Here is a 20,648-nt window from a genome sequence, read left to right as displayed (position 1 = left end):
ACATGGCGATTTGGCATCTTGATGGTACACACTAAATTTTCCAGTGATAAACAGAAACCCAATTAAAACTAACTTTAACAAAAGAACCAACTTTGTGGCAGACCGAATGAAGAAGGTCTGTCTTCTGTTATTTAATGGGTTCTGCTCCATAGCACGGAAACAGTAAAAATGAAAGAAATTGTGTCTGAAAATAGTGAATGAACAGAATAAATAGTCGGACTTAGGACTGAAACAGATTCATGTATCAATTATCATAAAATAGTCAAGTCAAGTAGAACTTTATTTGTCCCCAGCAGGGCAATTGGTGATCATGAACAATTTTTGATTAATCAATTCATCTATGAAAAGTCCAGCACAGTAAAACATTTCCAGAAGGTGACATTGTGACATTGGATGATTTGAAAGGAATCCAAAACCCAATGGTATTTGATTAAAAATGTACAATGATTAACAATAAACCATGGAAAGCAGCAAAACCTCACATTTCTAAAGATGAAAACATGCAAATGTTTGGCATTTTTGCTTAATAAATGACTTAAAAGATTATTAAATCATTAAAGCCACACAAAATTTCATTATGTGTGGCTTGACTAATATATTATTTAATAAATTCAGACTTAGTACTATCAGACTGCACAGCAAACCCTCATAATCAAAGAACAAGGACTTCTGTCTAAACTCAGCATTTTGAATCAATGTTCAAACAGTAAAAAAAAAAACATCAAAAAAATGGCAATTAGACTGAATTCTCTACAGACCTTCAGACAGCTTTAGTTGACCATCACAGCCTCTGTTTGTTTGAGGATCTGTGGTGGACTTCAGCTTTGTTTTCTATCTGCGTCTAGTTTTCTCTCAAGGGAAAAAAACTTACTGAACTCTGCTACTGTTATTGCTCTCTCTTCACCCACACAAACACTACAGGAAAGCTTCGCTAGCTGAAAGTCATTTTTGGAAAATTTAGAAAACCACTAACTTCAGTAGAAGTGGATGAGGGCAGCTGAGGGTAAGTAGGTAGCACTTCATCATGAAATACAGTAACCTCTGAAATGCACTGAACATCACAGATGGATGTTAGAGCGGGAAAAGTGATGCTTCATCTTCGTTGGTCTTTTCTGAACCTCATTATGGTACAAAGTTTGAGCCCTTTTCAGTTATCTCTTAGCTGAACCCAATTCACTGCAATGTCACTTCTTATAGACTTTAAACTTTATGGCTTCAGTTCTATTACCTCCCCCTCTCAAGTAAGGCAGCCACCGTAGTCTGACAGACTGATTCGCTTTTAAAGTCCTGTTTGTTCTACCGAATGGCTTGCTCTTCTTTTTCCTGACACACTCATTAAGAAGATGTTATATTTTCAAAGATCTTGATAGTTGATGGTTTGATCACTTAACTTTTGGTGCCAACTTGTCAGTGTTCTCAAATATTCACTTTTACAGTGCAAAGAGCTTTAAGGTTCTGATGTTTTTCATTTAAGTGCTGGCGAACAGTGTCATCATGATGAATTATGCACTCACTAGATATAAATGGAGACGGAGAGACTACGTCATACAGCAACTAAATATTACTTCCAGCTTAAGCTTTAATGCTCCATTCCCTCCTCGTTTATATGTTCCAAAATTAATTATGTAATTAATTAAATAAGGCTACACATAGAACACATTCTATGAATTTCGTCAATGGTGTTTCCATTATTTGATAAGTTTTTGGTTGAAAAAAGATATGTGTGCAAGATGTGAAACTGAGAGGAAGTAATAAATAACTTGAAACCTCAGTATGTATAATATGAACATGTATAAATTTAGACTTAATTCTGCATATGCACCAATTTTCTTTAGTGTGGATCCAGAAAAATGCATTGTTGTTCCATGTTGCTATTGGTTTCACTTTTAACAGTTTCATTTTTTGCTTCAAAAATCTTTTTTTTCTTCCTTTTTTAATCATAAATAGTAAAAGAAATGAGATTTCAGTCAAAGAATATGAAAAACTAAACATCTCAAAAATTGTCACATCCTCGTCATGCCTTCTATTCTTCTATATTCTTTGAAATTACACTAGAAAGTACACTGATTCACCATTTAGTCACATGCTCTCATCTTTCTTTTTCCAGGATTAAAATGAATGAAGGACCTGAAAACAACTTGACTCAACTGTATGACAGCTGGACATTTAACAACTCCTCCGTGGAGTCCATCATACCCAGGAACAACATCACCTATGTTGGATTTTACCTGCATCAGCCGTCCACAGCAGCCATCTTCATCGTGTCCTACCTGCTGATCTTCTTGGTGTGCATGGTGGGGAATGGAGTGGTGTGTTTCATTGTGCTGAGGAGCAAAAACATGCGGACTGTCACCAACTTGTTCATACTAAACCTTGCTGTGAGTGATCTCCTGGTTGGGATTTTCTGCATGCCCACAACACTTCTTGACAACATAATTACAGGTGAGCAGGACAGTGATTGCTTTATAGTGATGTGTTCATTGTGTTGTTTGATTATAACTGTGGCTTGTGTCAAAACAAGGAAAATCTGGTCATGCTGGCTGCGTTTTATTGGATGGATAGTCATGAAATTTGGTATTCCTGGTACCCAGAGGATGAATCCTAATTAATATGGTGGACCTATGGCATTTTATCTAACATGTCAGTGTCCATATGTTTAACATTTTGGTTGAAGACATGATACCTGAAAAATGATGACCTAATCTCAACAACTATGAAGTGAAATGCCATGAAATTTGGTCCAGACATTCATGGTACCCAGAGGAATGAATCCCATTGACTTTGTTGATATAGTTCACACATACTATATAGCTCACAGAGAGCCCTACATTCTACAAGATTGCATCTACAAACATCTGTAATTAGGCAAATTCGGTGCCAAATATTGAAAACCAGAACCAAACCTGAACCAAAACTCCCTCACTGCTTCTCAAAATAGCTCAAATCTTACAATCTGAGCCAGGCATTGACATGACATCCTAAACATTAACCTATAAACATTTTAGCATCACACTTAAAGCATGGCTAAGTGTAAGGACAGCTTAGTCTGACAAAATATAACTAAGGCTGGTGACACTGAAGAACTGAGCCTGATAAACTGACTCTGAAATGTCCAAAAATGGCCTCTGTACAGAATATAAACCCGTTATATTCTCTTCTGGTGCCACCCTTTTCATGTTTTGATAAAGATCTGTAAGTTTAAGTTGTGTCTCCATTTTTCCACCATCCAACAATGATGTTTTCTGGTGTTTAATGAAGCATTACAGCTTCACAGGGCTGCTAGCTTTGTCAATCCTTTGATTAACCTTGATCCCAAATGCTGCATTTATTACAGTTTCATTTACTGTAGGGCATACACCAACATAAACCTTGTGAACACCATGAATTGACCTACTGTTTCCTTAACAGCCTGTGGTGATCAAAATAAAGGAGGCTTAGAGGAGCTGAAATTGTGAATTGTCATGGAGGCAATAGTCTTTCCTGCATGAATGAATATGATCGGGCTTTTTATGCACTGCACTGATTTGACTTGGCAGCTGGCTCTCGATGACACAAATCTCACATGAGTGATTCTCAAGGCAAGTGATAGTGGCTGAGAGTTCATGCTCTTCATATCGCCTGACATGTTTACAGTAGCGTGTGGTGCTTTCTTAAGGGATGACTTGATCTTTTCAGGTTTAAAGCAAAAGACAAAAAAAAAATCATAATTCAGGATAATGTAAGTTGCCTCTCAACTGAGTAATATCATGAAACAAAAAAATCAATTCTCAGAAGAACTTGGACAAAAATGTATTCACACTCATTCTCAGGCTTTTTGAGATGTGTTTGATTTGGATCCAACCCAGTGTGGATATTTCCAACTTGAAAATAATAACAAAATAAAGCCTGTGAGCACGTCTCTTTTGTTACCCATGAGAATATCAATTGAATGACAAACGAATTTGATTGCAGTGAAATCAATTTAGATTGAGTATAATGATTAAATAGATAAATACACACCAATTATCCACCTATTGCCTCTTCATAAGAGTAGATATTAAGCATCCAAGAACTGTGTAATCAATTATTATTGTCTGAATCAAGAACACGTCAAACCCCAACATGGAGTTTGGTAAAATCCAGCTGGCAAAATGCTTTGTATGATTAAATCCGTGCTGCAATGATATTAATCAGAATTAAACCCTGAAATATTATGGACAGCTCACTGCTACCAGAAGTAAACAAGAATAAAAGCTTATTAGCTTTGCAGTAGATTGTCACATTTATATCACATATACAAAATATGCAAAATTCTATAAAAACAACATCTGCTCTGCTGTGAACAGTGTTGTCACCTTTTCCTTTTTCTATCAGTAAATAACAGTCGGAAAAAAAAAGAGACTGATGTGAGCTGTGAACCGTTAATGGTGAAGAATTGCAAAAATGAAAATGTCTCATCAAGTTTGTTCATATGTGATTCCTTCAGCAGCAGAGGAAGGTGTGAGGTCTGAAATCACCATCTGCTGAGCAACCAAAATATGTCATGTTTACTTGACAATGACGCTTATAAAAGACCTCCAGGGACTATGATTGGTACTGTGGCCAGCAATCAACAAGATATCTTGCTCTGAACTATGGCTGCAACTTACATCATTATCCTTTTTTCTTTTTTTCAACAAATGCCCATCACATGTTAGCAAAGCCAAAATAGAAGTCTTACTGTATTTTTTCTAAACAATACTAATAAAAAAACTCCAAAAGTATTAGAACTTAAAATGTAATGAAACAGAGCAAAGCAGCAAATCCTCAGAGAAGCTGGGATACCCATTTGATGATTAGGTTAAATGTTTAATTGTCATCGATTGTCCAGTCTACTGGCTAATTAATTTTGTTTTAGTGCGACTGTCAACCAGTGTTGAATGGAGTTACATTGCCATGCTCAGAGGCTGCACCCCTAGCAAAACAACAACAACAAAAAAAAATCAAAAATACCAACAACTCAGGCAACAAAATACTTAACAGACAGTTAAGTGAACAAGAGGTCAGAGGTGAAGTGGGTTAGAAAATAGACTTGTTGGTAGGTTGGCCATGATCTTCACATTATGAACAACAATTACCAGAAAATGTTTATAATGCATTTGGCATTTTTTAGTCACTTGGGCTTTTTCTATTTTTTTCTGTTGCAGCCTGAATACAAAATGGATCAAATTATAAATGTTGACACTGTATGCAATCACTAATTAATTGAACCACTATTTGTTAAGTGAGTAATAGATGTAAAGTATTGAGTTTTGAGCCAGGAACTATTTACCTCTTTGCCTTTTTAGCAATCTACTGAAATTCTAATTCTTCTAAATGGCATTAAAATGTTTTTTTTTCTTTGTTAATTGACTCTCAGTTTTGGCCAGTTCAGCTGATGGTTATGACTCACATCAAAACACAACATGTGTCTGTTTCAAGTCCCACAGGTGTCAGAGCTTGACAGTGCAGAAACTGTCAACATAAATCAGAAAGGCATCGATCTGGAGAGGATTTTCAGAAGTGTTGGGATTTGATAACAGCACAGTAGGCTTCATTAGGAAGAAAATTTAAAATATTCCATTAGGGTTTATCCGATATAAGATTTTAAAGACTGGCATTGTTATATTTGAGTTGTCGCTGCATCTTTTTAAAAATGGATACTCAACAAAAGAGAAACTTTCAGGATTAAAATATTTACTTTCTCTAATAACAACTAAGTACTTCAAAAAAAAAAAAAGTAAATGCAATGAATGTGAACTGAAAGAAGCGATCAAGCAAACAAACCTTACTCAGAAAAACTAAAACACTCGTACTGTAGCACTGCAGATGCTTTTAGTTGCTTATTTGAGAGGGATGTAAAATAATGTACTTTAATGCACAGTATGACAAGAAAAGCACTCAGCAAACCAGGGCAAACAAAGGAAAACCTGAAGTCCCCCTCCTCTCAAAAACATGTTTTTGTTAATGTGATTTTTCTTGAATTTTAAGCTTCACTGTGCAGAATGATGTATGTGCAGAGTTTGATACAAGAAGGCTATTTTCACATCCATCTGCTGAAAGTGGAAAGTTTCTCTGTGCTCAACTTAAATCTGAGTTTAAGATGTGTACATATGAGCACGATTTGTGACATCACAACTAGTTTGGACCCGATCGTGGTCCTTTATGCAACACTGAGAATTGACCTTTAGGTGAGGTGGGAAACATTTGCATCAAGTAGCTGAACTTTTAAATCAAGTAATAACTGTGTGAGAGAGAAAAGTGTAGAGAAAAGATGTAGCTAGGTGCTTTTAACAACTTAATTTTTTTGTGTAAAAACCATATCAGATAAATTACTATTCAAAAAGTATTTTATATGTCTTAAAACATGTTTGGAGGAGTCTTTAAAACAAGGTAAGAAGTGTCTTCAGCCATGCTAGTGGCTCTGTAAAGTTGTGCTAGGACACAGCAAAACTTTGAGCTAAATGCTAACGTCAGCATGCTAACACGCTCACAATGACAATGTTAACATGTTGATGTTAAGAAGGTAATATTTGCCATGTTTTCCATACCTTAGCTTAACATGTTTAACATTTGCTAATTAGCATTCAACACAAAGTACAGCTGAGGCTCATGGGAATATCATTATTTTTGCAAGTATTTGGCCATAAACCAAACTAGAGCTGTAGCTAGAGGGAATCAGCTAGGGGATCACAAAAGTCTTGGCATCATCGACATCTGTGCCAAATTTAATGGTCAAAACATGTCACTAAAAACCAAAAATGTCAACCTTATGGTGGCGCTAGAGGAAAAGTCAGAGGATCAACAAATTCAAAGTCTTCTTACTTTTTAAGGACAATGGATGCATGTACATAATTTCATGACAGTCCATCCATTAGACCTTTTTCACAGAAGACATTGTGACATGTCACAGTTGGAAAAGCACAGGTGTAAATGATCAAATAAATGATGGCTGAATTCCATTTAGCTGCTTCAGTTTCAGGGTCCTGGTATTGTGCATGCTGTCACTGTCACATTGTCATGGTTTACTTGCAGACCTGAGCCATTGTTAGTGGAATTAGTGACACTTGTGCTTTTCCTACTATGACAAGTCAAAATGTGTGCTGTGAAAAAGTCTACAGTTTAGATATTTCAGTCTGGACCAAAATGGTGGACTTGACCAACAGACCGACATTTCCATCCCTAGAGCCATGGTGCTAAAAACATGAAGAGCTTCACCAAATTGTTTGCAGTCCATTGTATTGTGGGATGTTTTGCCATTTTGTCCACCCTAGTATGTTATTGTGACATTTCCCAGTGGGATGCAGGCTTTGGCAAGAGGCAGAGGTTACAGGAGGGGGAGGGGGAGCACCAGCAGTCGTTACGGTTGACTGACGTTCAACAAATACGGAAATACTGTAATTTGTCCTATAGCTGATCATCCGACCAAACTGAACAACAAGGAAAGAAGGACCATCCTGAGGGAGAAGACCAAGAATCCACAGATCGTAGACAAAAAAAACCCCGACATAGATCCTGCTGCAAGCACAACAGTCAGAGTGTGCTTGTCTCAAATCTGAGCAGAGTTGGAGTAACAGAGAAAGTGATGGCTGTAAAAAAAAGGGTCAAGTCAGGTTGCAGCTTGCAAAAAAAAAAAAAAAAAAAAAAAAAAAAAAAAAAACACATGAAAGAATCAGAGCAGGGATTGAAAGACTTGCTGGTGTCTCAGAGATGAAAACTGAACTCACTCAGCTGTAACGTAAAGCACTGTCAAACTGGGCAGAGCTCATCACCAGTCTACCAGCATCCCTACTGGGAAGCAATGTGGTGACAGCCTCATGCGAAGTGGTGCTTTTCAGCAGCAGGGACTGGGAAAGCCAATGACATTTGACTGGGCAATAAATCACAGTCCAAGTGAACAGTGATGTTGAGCATACTGGTGAATACTGGACACCAGTCATTGCTGAAGTCTTGGTTTTTATACTGTGCCTTTACAAAAACGATTTCAATGAGGATGTAGAAATTGTTAAGAAAAAATGTAAGAAATATGATGTGTATGTGTGTGTGTGTCTGTAGCTTATATGATTAATGAAAACCTGAGATGAGCGATAGGTTACACTGAACATTAAAAGCAGCTTTCAGTCACTTTGTGAGTCTCTTGTTTGTCCTCCGAGTGTTCTGTTAAGACTGGACAACGAACAATCTACCATGGTCTCTTAAAGAAAGCTTTCATCTAATGCACCATTAAGATGTTTACAGTTCATAATGCTTTAACTGAGAACAATGAAGGTTTTGTCTTTTGCATCAATACGCACTCTCCTTGAAATTTGTGAACTACATGAAAGCAGCATCACAAGGAGGACATGAATGTGATGCCCAAAAGTGTTCTCTGTATCTACTATACATCTATCCAATAGCTTTTTTTAACACACTATTGTTGGTAATGAGACTGCATATCACACTGCATAACTTTTGTAGCTAGTGAGATATATATACATATATATAAATATATATTTTACAGTAATTAGTATTTTTTGAGTTTCATCTTGGGCTTTGAGAAATATGGATGGACATTTTTTCCATATTTTCTTTTTTACATTTTGTAGATAATAAGATCAGTCAATTAATAGAGAATATAATCGGCAGATTAACTGATAATGGTCTACTGGTGTATCTGATTGAATGTGTGTTGAATGGTCTGTGGTGAACAGGATAAATGTTAATGGAACATAGCCAAGGTGGCACTGAAAACAATGGCTGATGAAAAATGATTCTGCCACTGATCATCTGTAGGCAACATAACACACTGACAACCAGTTTCATTATATTTCTAATAAGGATCTTAATCTGATGATGAAAAAAATTTCTGTGTCATGTGTCACAGCTCACTAACAACATTAATAATCTAGTTTACTGACAGGGGAACAGGGCATGCAATGGATGAGATGGACAACACATTTTACGATGTGTTGCAAATATATTCCATTAATTTTTAATTTCAAATAAAATGTGACAGCCCTAATTTGTAGTTAAATGTGTTTCTTCTCTAGGGGCCAAAAGTCTTAATGAAAATTCAGATACATATTTGCAAATTTTCTCAACCAAGCTGTGACCAGACCTTACTGACGAAAATCATATGGCTTCTATCTTATTCCATGTTCAATCTAGTTTAATAATCTCAGTGAAATCAAACAAGCAGAAAACATATTTCTTCTTTTTTGTTGCTTCATGGTGACAAACCAGATGGTATAACGTGGTGGATTTTAATCTCTCTGAAACTTCTTGACTAAAAGAATGACAGAAAATAAAAAAAAATCTTCCATCCCCATCTTCACTCAGTATCCCTTAGCATCTGTTCCCCACCAAATCCTTCCTCTTAAATTCCCTGAATTTCATTCCCCTTCAAATTTTATCTCCCTTGCTGCAACAACCTCTTAATTCTCTGATTCAGTTTCAACCTCACGCATACTGCAACAAACTTGAGAAAGCTTCATATCCCCAGTCTACCTTGATCATAGAAGTGTGACAATTAAGCACAACTACAGGTTACAGAAGCCAGAGGTTACACTGATCACAGTCTGCAGTCTGTGATTATTTTGAGACAGCGACAATATGACACCTACACTGTACCTCTGCTACTAGTAACTAGGGATGTGCAGAGGCCCTAGTATTTGTATTTGTATCTGTATTTGTTGAGGCTGCAAAATTATTTGTATTCGAATAAAAGTGGAAAGAGACTTAAATATTCTGTTTTTGTTTTTATTACGCTTTTAATTTTATAAAATTAAACTGTTACAATAAGTGTTCACAGACACAAGACACCCATAACACAGAGACAACACAGCATATAACATGTAGAGAAGAACTTCAAAGGTGATTCTTGCTTCGCACTTTTCATTTATTGACTATTTTTTACAACCTAACTTTGTGGAAAGGAGAAGGGGAACAACAGGTTATGGAGAGTCCCTTGGGAGCACTTCGCTTGTGTCAGTAGCTCAGCTTTATCTCTGGGGAACAACCCAAACTCTGGAGCGGAGCGATGTCCAAATTCGGAAATGTGCATCATTTGGCAGGCGAATGTGACTTTCCTCATTGGGGCCTGCTTATAGACGTAACAGTAGAACAGAGGAGAGACATTCAGGTAGCGATGTAACCGACCTGTGTGCTGGTATTTGACATGTTTTATTTTTCTTCCTGAAAACAAATAATTTTTAAAATATTTGTATGAAACAAATATTCATAAAAACCCACTATTTGTATTCGGGCACACCCCTACTGGTAACCAGCAGCCCTGATTAAGTACCACTAAGGAAGGGGTTGTTTCCCCTCGATATGATCAGATATGACACTTCATTCAACTCCTCCTGAACTCTGATGTGTGTGTGTGTGTGTGTGTGTGTGTGTGTGTGTGTGTGTGAATGTGTATGGAGTAGACTGAATTCATTCAGCTATGTAGGTACATTAAATGCAGTTTATATGCTGTCCTGTCTGAACTTGTTACTGAAACAGTAAATCAACTGAATGCATTTTTTCCATCAACAGGATGGCCTTTTGGAAGCCTGGTCTGCAAAATGAGCGGAATGGTTCAAGGGATCTCCGTGTCAGCATCTGTCTTCACTCTGGTTGCTATTGCTGTCGACAGGTACAGTGGTTGTATATTACTACTAGCACTTTCAAGCGCACAAACCACCACGAAGGCTACACAATCCTCCAAAATGATGTTAAAAAAATATTAACTCAAAGTTTAGGTTCAGTGTTGCCTTTTCTGAAGCTTTCAACAGTATGTAATGGTCTTCTTCAGTGAATGCAAGATACGGTCAAAAGCTGAACGCAACCCACTAGCCTAATCTTAAAAATTACAGCTGCCTAAAGAAACTGTCAGCCAGTAAACAGTCTTTTATCCACAATGATAATCAACACGTTCATTTTCTCCCAGCTAGACTACTGCAACTCCCTCTACACGTGCCTTGGTCAGTCTGCTCTAAAATGTTTGCAGTTAGTCCAAAATACAGCAGCCAGACTTCTAACCAGAACCAGCAATAGGTCCCACATCACCCCTTTTCTTGCTTCCCTCCACTGGCTTCCTGTAAAATTCAGAATCAACTATAAGATCCTGTTGATTATGTATAAGGCACTCCATGACCTTTCCCCTAGCTACGTTTCTGACCTCCTTGTTTCTCATTCCACTTCTCGACCACTATGATCCTCAAAACTTGACCTTTTATCTATCGCTCGCACTAAATGCAAAACAAAAGGTGACCGAGCATTTGCAGTCTTAGCCCCAACTCTGTGGAATCATCTTCCACAATATATTAGATCTGCTGAATCTTTGGACTGTTTTAAACGGTGCCTAAAAACCCATTTATATCTGCAAACCTTTCTATAGACCTCCCTTACTGTTCTCATGTCTTGTTTCATTGTACTGTGGGTGTCAGGTGAGGAAGCAGGAGTGGACCCAAATGCAGAGGCCGGAATACAGATATGACAAAAAATCTCCTTTAATGATGGATGTTCAAGTACAGGCAAACAGAGCTGAACAGAACTAGCAGACAAGACAACACAAATGATCCAACAAAGACTCAAAACCAGACCTTAAATACAGACTAAACTAATCAGGGAATGGGGAACAGGTGACGAGACACAAGGGCAGGCTGGGAGTGATTGGCTGAGGAAACACAGGAAGCAGGGCAGGGCTGACAAGACTGATACAGGGCAGGTGTGGAGAAGACGCAGAGCAGGGCTAACGAGGGTGAAGCAGGGCAGGTGAGGAGGAGTACATGAACACACAAGGGTAACACAGTAACAAAACCAAAACCCAAAAAACACTATACTCTAAATACAACCCACACCAACCTGTCCAAGAACCATCATGAACCCAAACTAACGTACACAACACACCAGGCTAAACAACAAAAGGCAGTCCAAACCCACCACCCAAGAAAACCCATATGGCCCGAAGGACTAAACAGAAGTGCAAACCACGAGACCCCAAAGAACACAAGAACATAAAAAGACCAAAAAACACACAAAGTCCAGGCAGGATGTGACAGCGGGACTTTTACATATATATGAACATCCGTTACATTCAAGCCGCTGCCAAATGAGTTCACACAGTGATGATTTAGTCTATCACTGCCAGGTAAATCTCTCTGTATTTTGCAGTATACCAGAGTTATTAATCTGGTGTCTGTGACTTTCCCGTGCTGGTGCACCAGTAGTGATGCATTTTAGGTCAACCAGTAATGACTGGTTTGCCAGAGCTAAAGGGTGCACATAGAACATCAAAGATATATATATATATATATATTTGCTGGCTTAGCCCTCTGCTAACTTGAGGGATAAAATAATTTAATCGTGCAGCTCTTCTAGACTTTCCAAATGTTATTGGACTGAATGGATCAAATTCGGACAGTGAAACGAGTCATTTTGCGAGGTTTGTGATGCTCAAAACAATTTATCTACCATTTTACAGCCGCAACAGTAGCAACGGGGACCAGCTCACGCATGTACTCATAGAAATGGCGTTACATCCAAGCAACTACTATTTACTCTCACTGCCAGAAGAGGGAGACAGAAGTTCCGCACTGCAGGTTTAATTCTTGGTAATATGAAGCAATGGTTTGGTGTCATGATTATTCAGCACGGCTCGCTAGTTTTCTCCACTTTGCGTTAGCAAAGAGAACAACGGCCTAGTTTACTGATGGCAAAAAGCATGCAATGGGTAGGACGGATAGTGCATTTTAGGATACTAACAGAATTCTCAGCTTTTTTTTTACCACATTTGAACAGTCGTTTAATTTTTTAATACAAAATGACAACTGTAGTAAGTGAGTTTGTTCAGTTATACAGGTAATGCAGTATCTATAGTTGCTAAGTTAAGAGCAACTTAAATGTCCCATCTCACAATGTTAAGAAATCTTGAATATCAAATTCCCTGATCTGCACCAAAATCAAGTCACTTGTTCTTTGGCCTTTTATCTTATTTTCCACTGCTTATTAAGAAAGGCACACGAGCAGGATTGTACAGCTTTACTGCGTTTATCTGTCTGTACTTGTCCTCTTTTGAACGATCATGCCCAATTGCCTCATTGCTGTTCATCGAGATAACAGCAGTCAGAAGTTAATCCTGCTTAATCACTTGATAAACCATTTGAGGAGGCTGCAAAATCTCACAGTGGGAGAAATAAACTTTGTTGTTGACAACAAGCACACTCACATCCAGTGGAATTAGAGGGTGTTATGGAGGACGAAAGGTTGAGAACAGCTCTCCAAGCTGTTAAAATGACAGTTCTGGTATTTTTCCATCACCCGGTCCTCAGACACTAGATGTGTAGTGAAGTCACTCTGTCACTATTTGAAATCACTGGAGGGTGTCTGTGCCTCTAGACAGGACAGACGGAGTTTGCGATGCTTTGACATTCAAAAGTCAAAGTCACCTTACATATCTATCAGCTGCATGATTAGAATTTGATTTGAATGGGTCAGGAGCATAAAGAGCTCTCTTGTCTGCCCTTTTGGCTAGTTTATTCATGCACAGAGGAGTCAGATCACTTTGCAGGCTTCACTACTGTATCTATCCTAATATGACCATAATACTATTACATCATTATCCCATATTCCAACCAAATACTATGTTGGGATGACAGAAACTTGATACCTAACAGTGGTCAACAAAATCCTTTCCCCTCCCCAGAAATCAGTGATCATTTGGGCCTGGAAGTCTCTGCATGCCTCTGCGCTAATTCAGATTCTTTCTCAGTGAGAACTCCAGTCAATCCACCTCCTGCCTAACATTGGAGATGCCAGTTTTGCCTGAGCTGTAATGATTTCCATTCATCCCCTGGTTTCCAACTGATCCCCAGTGAAAAGTGCCAAATGCACATGTCTAGATTCAAATCGAATTTTAACGAGTGGTGTCTCAACTCGTCTGTGTACATTCACACGACTGCAGCTCCTTTACAGTACAAGCTTCCAGCTCTGCTAATAATTAGACTTTGGACATTTTTGACTGAGTTTTACAATTGCATAGATTTTTAAGCAGGGGCAATATCTATATTTGAAAACTTGTGTCCTACATGATCTTCCTTCCTTCCAGTGGTTGAATGTAAGTCAACTAAAATTGTAAATTGTTCTTTACTTGAGCTTTTTCCATTTCCTGAAAATTTCTGCTGTTTTACTTAATAGAGAAACATTGTTCTTTTTACTCCACTACATTTATTTGACTGTTAGTTACTTTGCAGATTAAGATTTTCTTTACAAAACTTGATCATCTTATAAAATATGATTAATTGTATTGCAGATTTAACTGCCCAAAGGTGCATAAACTGGTTAAAAATAAGTTCTTCTTATATCAGTGATATCCTAGTAATACAAATAATACTATAACTATTAATAAAATATTAGTAGTATGTTAATCGTAGTATATTTGAAAAGGACCTGAATACTTCTTCCACCAGTGCTACATATTTCTGAATCTGTTTGCATTATATGTTACTGTAACGGTAAAAAATACCCACAGTTCACAAATACAATACTGTGCAAAGGTTTTTCAAGGTATTTGGCAAGAAGGTTGTTCAAAGCATCTTGAAGTTGTCACAGTTCTTTTGTGAATTTAGTTTGTCTCAGTTGCTTCTGTCTTTTCATGTAATCCCACACTGACTTGACGATGTTGAGATTGGGGCTCTATTGGGGCCATACCATCTGTTGCAAGACTCCTTGTTCTTTTTGTTCTCATTGTTGCTGAAGATAGTTCTTTATGATTTTAGCTGTATGTTCGGGGTCATTGTCATGCTGCAGAATACATTAAATTTGGGATGAATCAGACACATCCCTGATGGTATTGCATTATGGATAAGAATCTAAACATCTAAAGTGCTTAAAACTTTTGCACAGTACTGTGTATATTCTTGAATGAATTCTTGGAATTATGTCTATTAATTATTATTCATTCAGCCCATAAATAGATAAATGCATACTGTTTGAAAGTGAAGACTGGTTCAGGGATGCAGGGAGTTCAGTATCATGCAGGAAGCTTCCATAATATCAATGCTATCCTTCATTTTCAAACAAATCTGTATGTACAAATGTTTGTGCAGAATGAACACCATATAGATTTGTCTCTCTGCACAAGAACATCCCCCCCAGATTTGTTTAATAAATTCAATATGTACACTAGCTTATATTTGTGTTCATCTATGCATGCAAGTCTCAACTCGTATTATTATTATTATAATATTTTATTATTATAATATTTACCAGTACAGTACAAATAAGGTACATTGCAAGTTCACAGATTAGATATCTCAGACGTGACTGGTGAGAGAAAGAGCCTGAAGAAGAAGAGTGATTTCATAGAAATTCAAACCTTTGTCAAAGAAAGCATTTTGTGATGGTTTCGGCGATGGCATTTTAAAAAAAACAAACAAGAAAAGAAGATTAGCCAAAGGGTCACTGATGTGATTAGTCATACATGTTTTCAGCACTGCACAGAGACAGAAATAAAATACAGCCTCAAGCAGCAATGATAGGGGTCCAAGCAGATTGTGAGCATTGGTCTTAATATGACCTCAATAAGCACTTGGAAACATACCACATGCTTGAATTGCTGCATTGTTGGCAAGGAGGACTCGGCCACCTGGGGATTCAAATCCTGGACCTTTGTATCCGCAGAGAAGGTGACTTACTGACTGTGGCACTGGGGACGTGATTTTCCACACACCTTCTCACAGGTTGAGGCAATGACATCAGATGTGCAAAGCTGGAGTATTTTTGTCGGTTTAAACTTAAAACACTTAAACAGTCAAAATATTGGTGATAAAATTCTGAAAAAAATTAACATCATTCTGCTGGTTTCAGGTGTATTGTCAAGTATTTTGGTGAAATTTGTTTAAAAATGAGATGAAATAGAAAAATATGCATACAGTACAAATTATAGCAAGATATTGAATATCACTGTGGACTCACTGTTTGACCGATCTGAACACCATTTGAAACACTATCTAGTATCCAAAGAATGTCATTTTTGGTCACATATGAATGAAGACTTGTGGTGATATACGTAGATAATTAATTGATTTGAGTGACAGACTTCTGAATTGACCATAGGTTGCAAACTTTTTTAACAATTCAGTGGTTGTGCTGAAAAAATGGGGAATTAAGAATAAACAGTAACACCAGTGTCCTTTATTCAAACTGAACATTAGTCTACTACACAGCAGGCATATGGTATTTGTAATGAAGTCAAATCAAATTTCGTTTCTGTATTTATTTTTATTTTGTTGGATTTAGACAGTTTATTATTGAAAGTAACCATAATTATGTTGTTCCATTGAAAAAAAAGTTGTATATTCTGTGGAAAGTTAAATCTCTACATGCATCTCCCTTATTCAGTGATTTTTTTTATTTTTTTTTATCCCTTTTGCAGATTCAGATGCATCGTCTACCCATTCAAGCAAAAGCTGACCATATCCACAGCCACCTTGATAATAGTTATTATCTGGGTTCTGGCCATATCCATCATGTGTCCCTCCGGTGTGATGCTACAAGTGACCAAGGAGCAAACCATTCGGGTATTACTGGGGTATGACAACAAAACAAGCCCTTTTTATTGGTGCAGAGAGAACTGGCCGAACCAGGAGATGCGGAAGATTTACACCACTGTCCTGTTTGCAAATATCTACCTTGCTCCTCTGTCCCTCATCGTGATCATGTATGCCCGGATTGGCATTACGCTTTTCAAAACAGCAGTTCCAACAGGAGGAAAGCCGGGCCACGACAACCGCCACAGTGTGTCAAAGAAAAAGCAAAGGGTGATTAAAATGCTTATAATAGTTGCTTTGCTTTTCATCCTTTCCTGGCTGCCTCTGTGGACCCTCATGATGCTGAGCGACTATGCCAGCCTGACTGAGCAACAGTACAGAATCATCAACATTTACATTTACCCCTTTGCCCACTGGCTAGCCTTCTTCAATAGCAGCGTCAACCCCATCATCTATGGTTTCTTCAATGAGAATTTCCGCAGAGGATTCCAGGCTGTGTTCAAGTTTAGCCTGTGCACGGCGGACGGACAGCGGAGGAAAACCTACTCTCACAGGCTGCAGGGAAACTCTGTGCTACCGGCTAATAATGCACAAACCTCCCTGGAGCCCATTTCTCTCAACAGCCTGGATAAGAACACTTCCAGGCGACTCAACAATGTCACTGAACAGGACTTGGTCATGGAAGACCTGGAGAAAGCATCTTGCAGCAGTGGGGGCGTGACTGCCGTGTCTATTTGAGGAGACACAGAGACATTCTTCCAGGGGTGGGAATCACAGATGAACTCATGATACGATATTATCACAATATTCTTCCCACAATAACGATATATCACAACAAAGGTGATTCTGCGATACACGATATATCACAAAGAAATAATGTACGATATATCACGATATCTGTAACTGAAGAAGAAAGAAAAAAAGCATTTAAAAGGGCAGGAAATAGTCTGATAATGTACAATGTTTATTAACAGAAAAGAAATGCTGCCAAGTATAAAAAGCACGACACTGCTAACTGTAGCCTCAGTTTGTGCCTCTCACAGAGCTGCTGGTAGAGTTAGCAAGTCTGACAGGCGACGTTGTGCTAATAACCCAAAGATTTATTCCTTTCCTGCGGCAGTAAACACAACACATGACCCGACGATAACTAACTGCTATATTCAGAGCTGACAAGTGACGACGGTAGGCTAAAGGTTAACAGCTATGTACTGACTCCCCCACAGATACACATACACACACCAGAGAGCCTCTCGTAAAGCCGCTAGCTAAGCTAGCAGGTACCAAACAGAAACTTTTACAAAGGGCCATGAAGGTGCTTCTACTGACTGACACTGCGCTTTGACAGCTTTGACAGTCACTAGAAGCACCTTCTTGCTAAAAACTTGCCGCCAATCAAGGCTTTTACCTTGTTAGAGCCTCATCACAGTAGCACGTCTCACATTTCAGAGAACGAGCCAAATGTCATTTGACTAACAAAGGAACTTCAGCACTGAAATCCCATTTTGAAATTAGACTTTTAAAACCTGATCCTACGGCTTTTTTGAACACGCAGGATAATTACAGTAGAAAGAACCCATTGTGATGTTACTCATTCTTTAGTGAAGCTTGCAAAGTACATTATTTTACAGCTATTTTTTAAATTTACTATTAAATAATTGAATATTTGGAGTGACTTGATAATTTCATGTATCTTTCAAAAATCAGCTTAATGACTTTGTGGGTTTTATCACTTCAGAAAAGTTGAAACATGTCTCTGTAGTTTTCTGACAGTATTACAAGATTAAAACAAAAATCTATTACCTTACTGGCTAGTACAATGTGAATACCTAGTCATTTTAACAAAAAATATTCATTAGTGTTCACTAACAACAACCCATGAGGCTTTGCAAGCTTGCCAATGGTTAGGCTCATTATATAGGTTAATGAGTCAATTATGCCTTAATTACTGTAATGTTGGAGACAACTGATAGCCTCTGTTGCCAGTAGGACTGTTGCTGCTGGTGTTTCTCAAAATTCAGGCCACATCTCCCATAAAATCAGCAGCTTCCTATGTCAAAGAAATAAAATGTTTAGTTTACTAAACGAGAAACTGAATAAATTGAAAAAGGAATCTACTTTTCACTTCTTCCTGCATCAGTTATAGAGCTTCTGAAGCCTTTAGCTGAATCTGCAGTGGAAAGAAAAACACTTTCTCTTCATTATTTAGTTACAGTATTTCTGTAACTTGACGTACAACAATCTGTACAGCTGTATCGATCTCATACAGACTTGTAACCATTTCGGTGGTCAATTTTTGGTCTCGTGTGGCTTTGGGACAGAAAGGGAACATCCCTATAGTAATTTCCACTGACAAAACCAATTGGTGTGGTTGCGTTTCCGACTGGGGGAAAACCGCTCTGGAACCAAGCATAAGCAATCCATCAAATCTGATTTGAAACCAGCAGCCCTCTATTGTATATAAAATGTGTAGAGGCTGATGGAAGCTGCTAAATTTCTCACCACTGGTCTTATTTGTTTCTGGTAATTATGCCAATGTCTAACGATTAATGTTGTAATGATTTGCTGGTGTTACAATCTTTAATTACAAAAGGTGTTACTTGAAATAGAGTAACAGAGTAATTGAGTGTATAAGAGATTGTCTTAGTTAAAATATCCCACCTTAGTGATTAAAGTTCAGAACAGAACAGATGTGTGTATTTAACAGGGAACCTGACAAAAATTTGCATGAAATGGAGAGTGCAGGTGACACTTATTAACACTGTTTTATCGGTCTACTTATCAGGCTTGAAAAACATATTAAACTATTGAATCATCCACTTCCATAATGTTTTGAAACTGGGAATATTTATCCTGGCTTTCATTCTAAAATCTGTTTTGCAAACATGTACATAAAATTTTAAAGTTACTACAAGCAACTTTTAACTAGTCATGAAACAGTCTCATGATGCCTCGGTACATAAGCAACCGAGACCATCAGCGAGAAGATCGGCTATTTCTATACAGTTATTCTAAACACCTGTCTCTGGGTTGGATTTACGGCACGCAGACCAGGAGAGCCTATATTTACATTACATGTAGCATTGTAGCATGAGGAAGTACTAAGACGTTAATCTCTTGTTTGATAATGTTAAAAGTAAAGTCAGACTTGTTGTCGGCTTCCTGACTAATTTTAAAAAAGATGAGAGAAACACAGAGAGAGTGTGAGCAAGTTGAGAGCATGTGATAGAGAGAGAGAGAGAGAGAGAGAGAGAGAGCAGCGGTGATGGAGCAAACTAGAGAGTGAATGACGAGAGAGAGCGGCAATGTAGCGAGAACAAAGGAGTGAATTTGAGAAATAAAACATTATTTTTTGATTATTTCACAGCAGTTACATTCTAAAGCACAAATAAACACACATACACCTCCGCACAACCCTGATTTGATGTGAATGCAGCCTTACATGTAACCAAGGTGTGTGTGAATGGTACTAAAACAAAGTTCACTTTGCTTCACCATCGTCATATTACAATTATTAATCTTACATAGCCACAAACAGCTGTCTTTAAAAAAGAAAAATAGTATTTAAAATAAAGTAGTGTCTTTTTTTCACTCACTTCCAAAACAAATGCACCCGCTAGCCAAGATCTTTATGACACGAGGCGATGGTGCTCATGGGAAATGCAGTCTTCATTCTGGGAAAACACTACCGCTTTTGTCCACAGGGGGCACTAAAATCAACACAAAATGAAAATTCCTTGTAGTAACTTTAATGATGCTGGATCAAATATTATTTATTTATTCATGAATATACCATGAGCCTGTTATGAATGTGCCATGTAAATCTCAGATAAAGTGTTTTGCTGTTATTTTTTATCTCTCTATGAACAGTCTTGTGCAGTTAACCTGTACAGTAAATGGGAAAAGAAAAAAAACAGATGGCCAGCATCGGCCCCAAAACATGTATTGTCTGCTGTATATGTTACTGAGTCTAAAGCTGAGATTATAAGTGATTATGTGAAATGTTTGTCTCTGTGAACTGACTATTAGGAAAAATCTTGCAGGGGAGTGAACTCAAAAAAAAACTTGTGGTTAAAAGATGTTTTAACTTTGGTTCAAAGGGGCTTATTTTTGGCAGTTTGTATAGCAAAGATGTAA

General features: G+C 37.8%; 1 protein-coding gene across 1 annotated transcript; it reads left to right on the top strand.

The window, feature by feature from the left end:
• Positions 1-2,010: 2,010 nt before the first annotated feature.
• Positions 2,011-20,083, top strand: npffr2a (neuropeptide FF receptor 2a). The gene is made up of 3 exons (XM_044331657.1): positions 2,011-2,442; positions 10,519-10,618; positions 16,400-20,083. Exons 1-3 carry the CDS (start codon positions 2,115-2,117, stop codon positions 17,250-17,252), a joined length of 1,281 nt encoding a protein of 426 aa, XP_044187592.1. The 5' UTR covers positions 2,011-2,114; the 3' UTR covers positions 17,253-20,083.
• The last annotated feature ends 565 nt before the right edge of the window (positions 20,084-20,648 follow it).

This window comes from Thunnus albacares, chromosome 2 (genome assembly GCF_914725855.1).
Source record: "Thunnus albacares chromosome 2, fThuAlb1.1, whole genome shotgun sequence".
In the NCBI taxonomy this organism is placed as follows: Eukaryota; Metazoa; Chordata; class Actinopteri; order Scombriformes; family Scombridae; genus Thunnus; species Thunnus albacares.
Note: the sequence above shows the minus strand (reverse complement) of the source record. Positions and strands in the feature narration are given on the sequence as shown.

Bases quoted from the DNA above. Each gene is read 5' to 3' on its own strand.
- npffr2a (XM_044331657.1), top strand. From the start codon at position 2,115: ATGAATGAAGGACCTGAAAACAACTTGACTCAACTGTATGACAGCTGG. The intron at 2,443-10,518 runs GTGAGCAGGACA...TTCCATCAACAG, and splicing joins TCTTGACAACATAATTACAG to GATGGCCTTTTGGAAGCCTG. The intron at 10,619-16,399 runs GTACAGTGGTTG...TCCCTTTTGCAG, and splicing joins GTTGCTATTGCTGTCGACAG to ATTCAGATGCATCGTCTACC.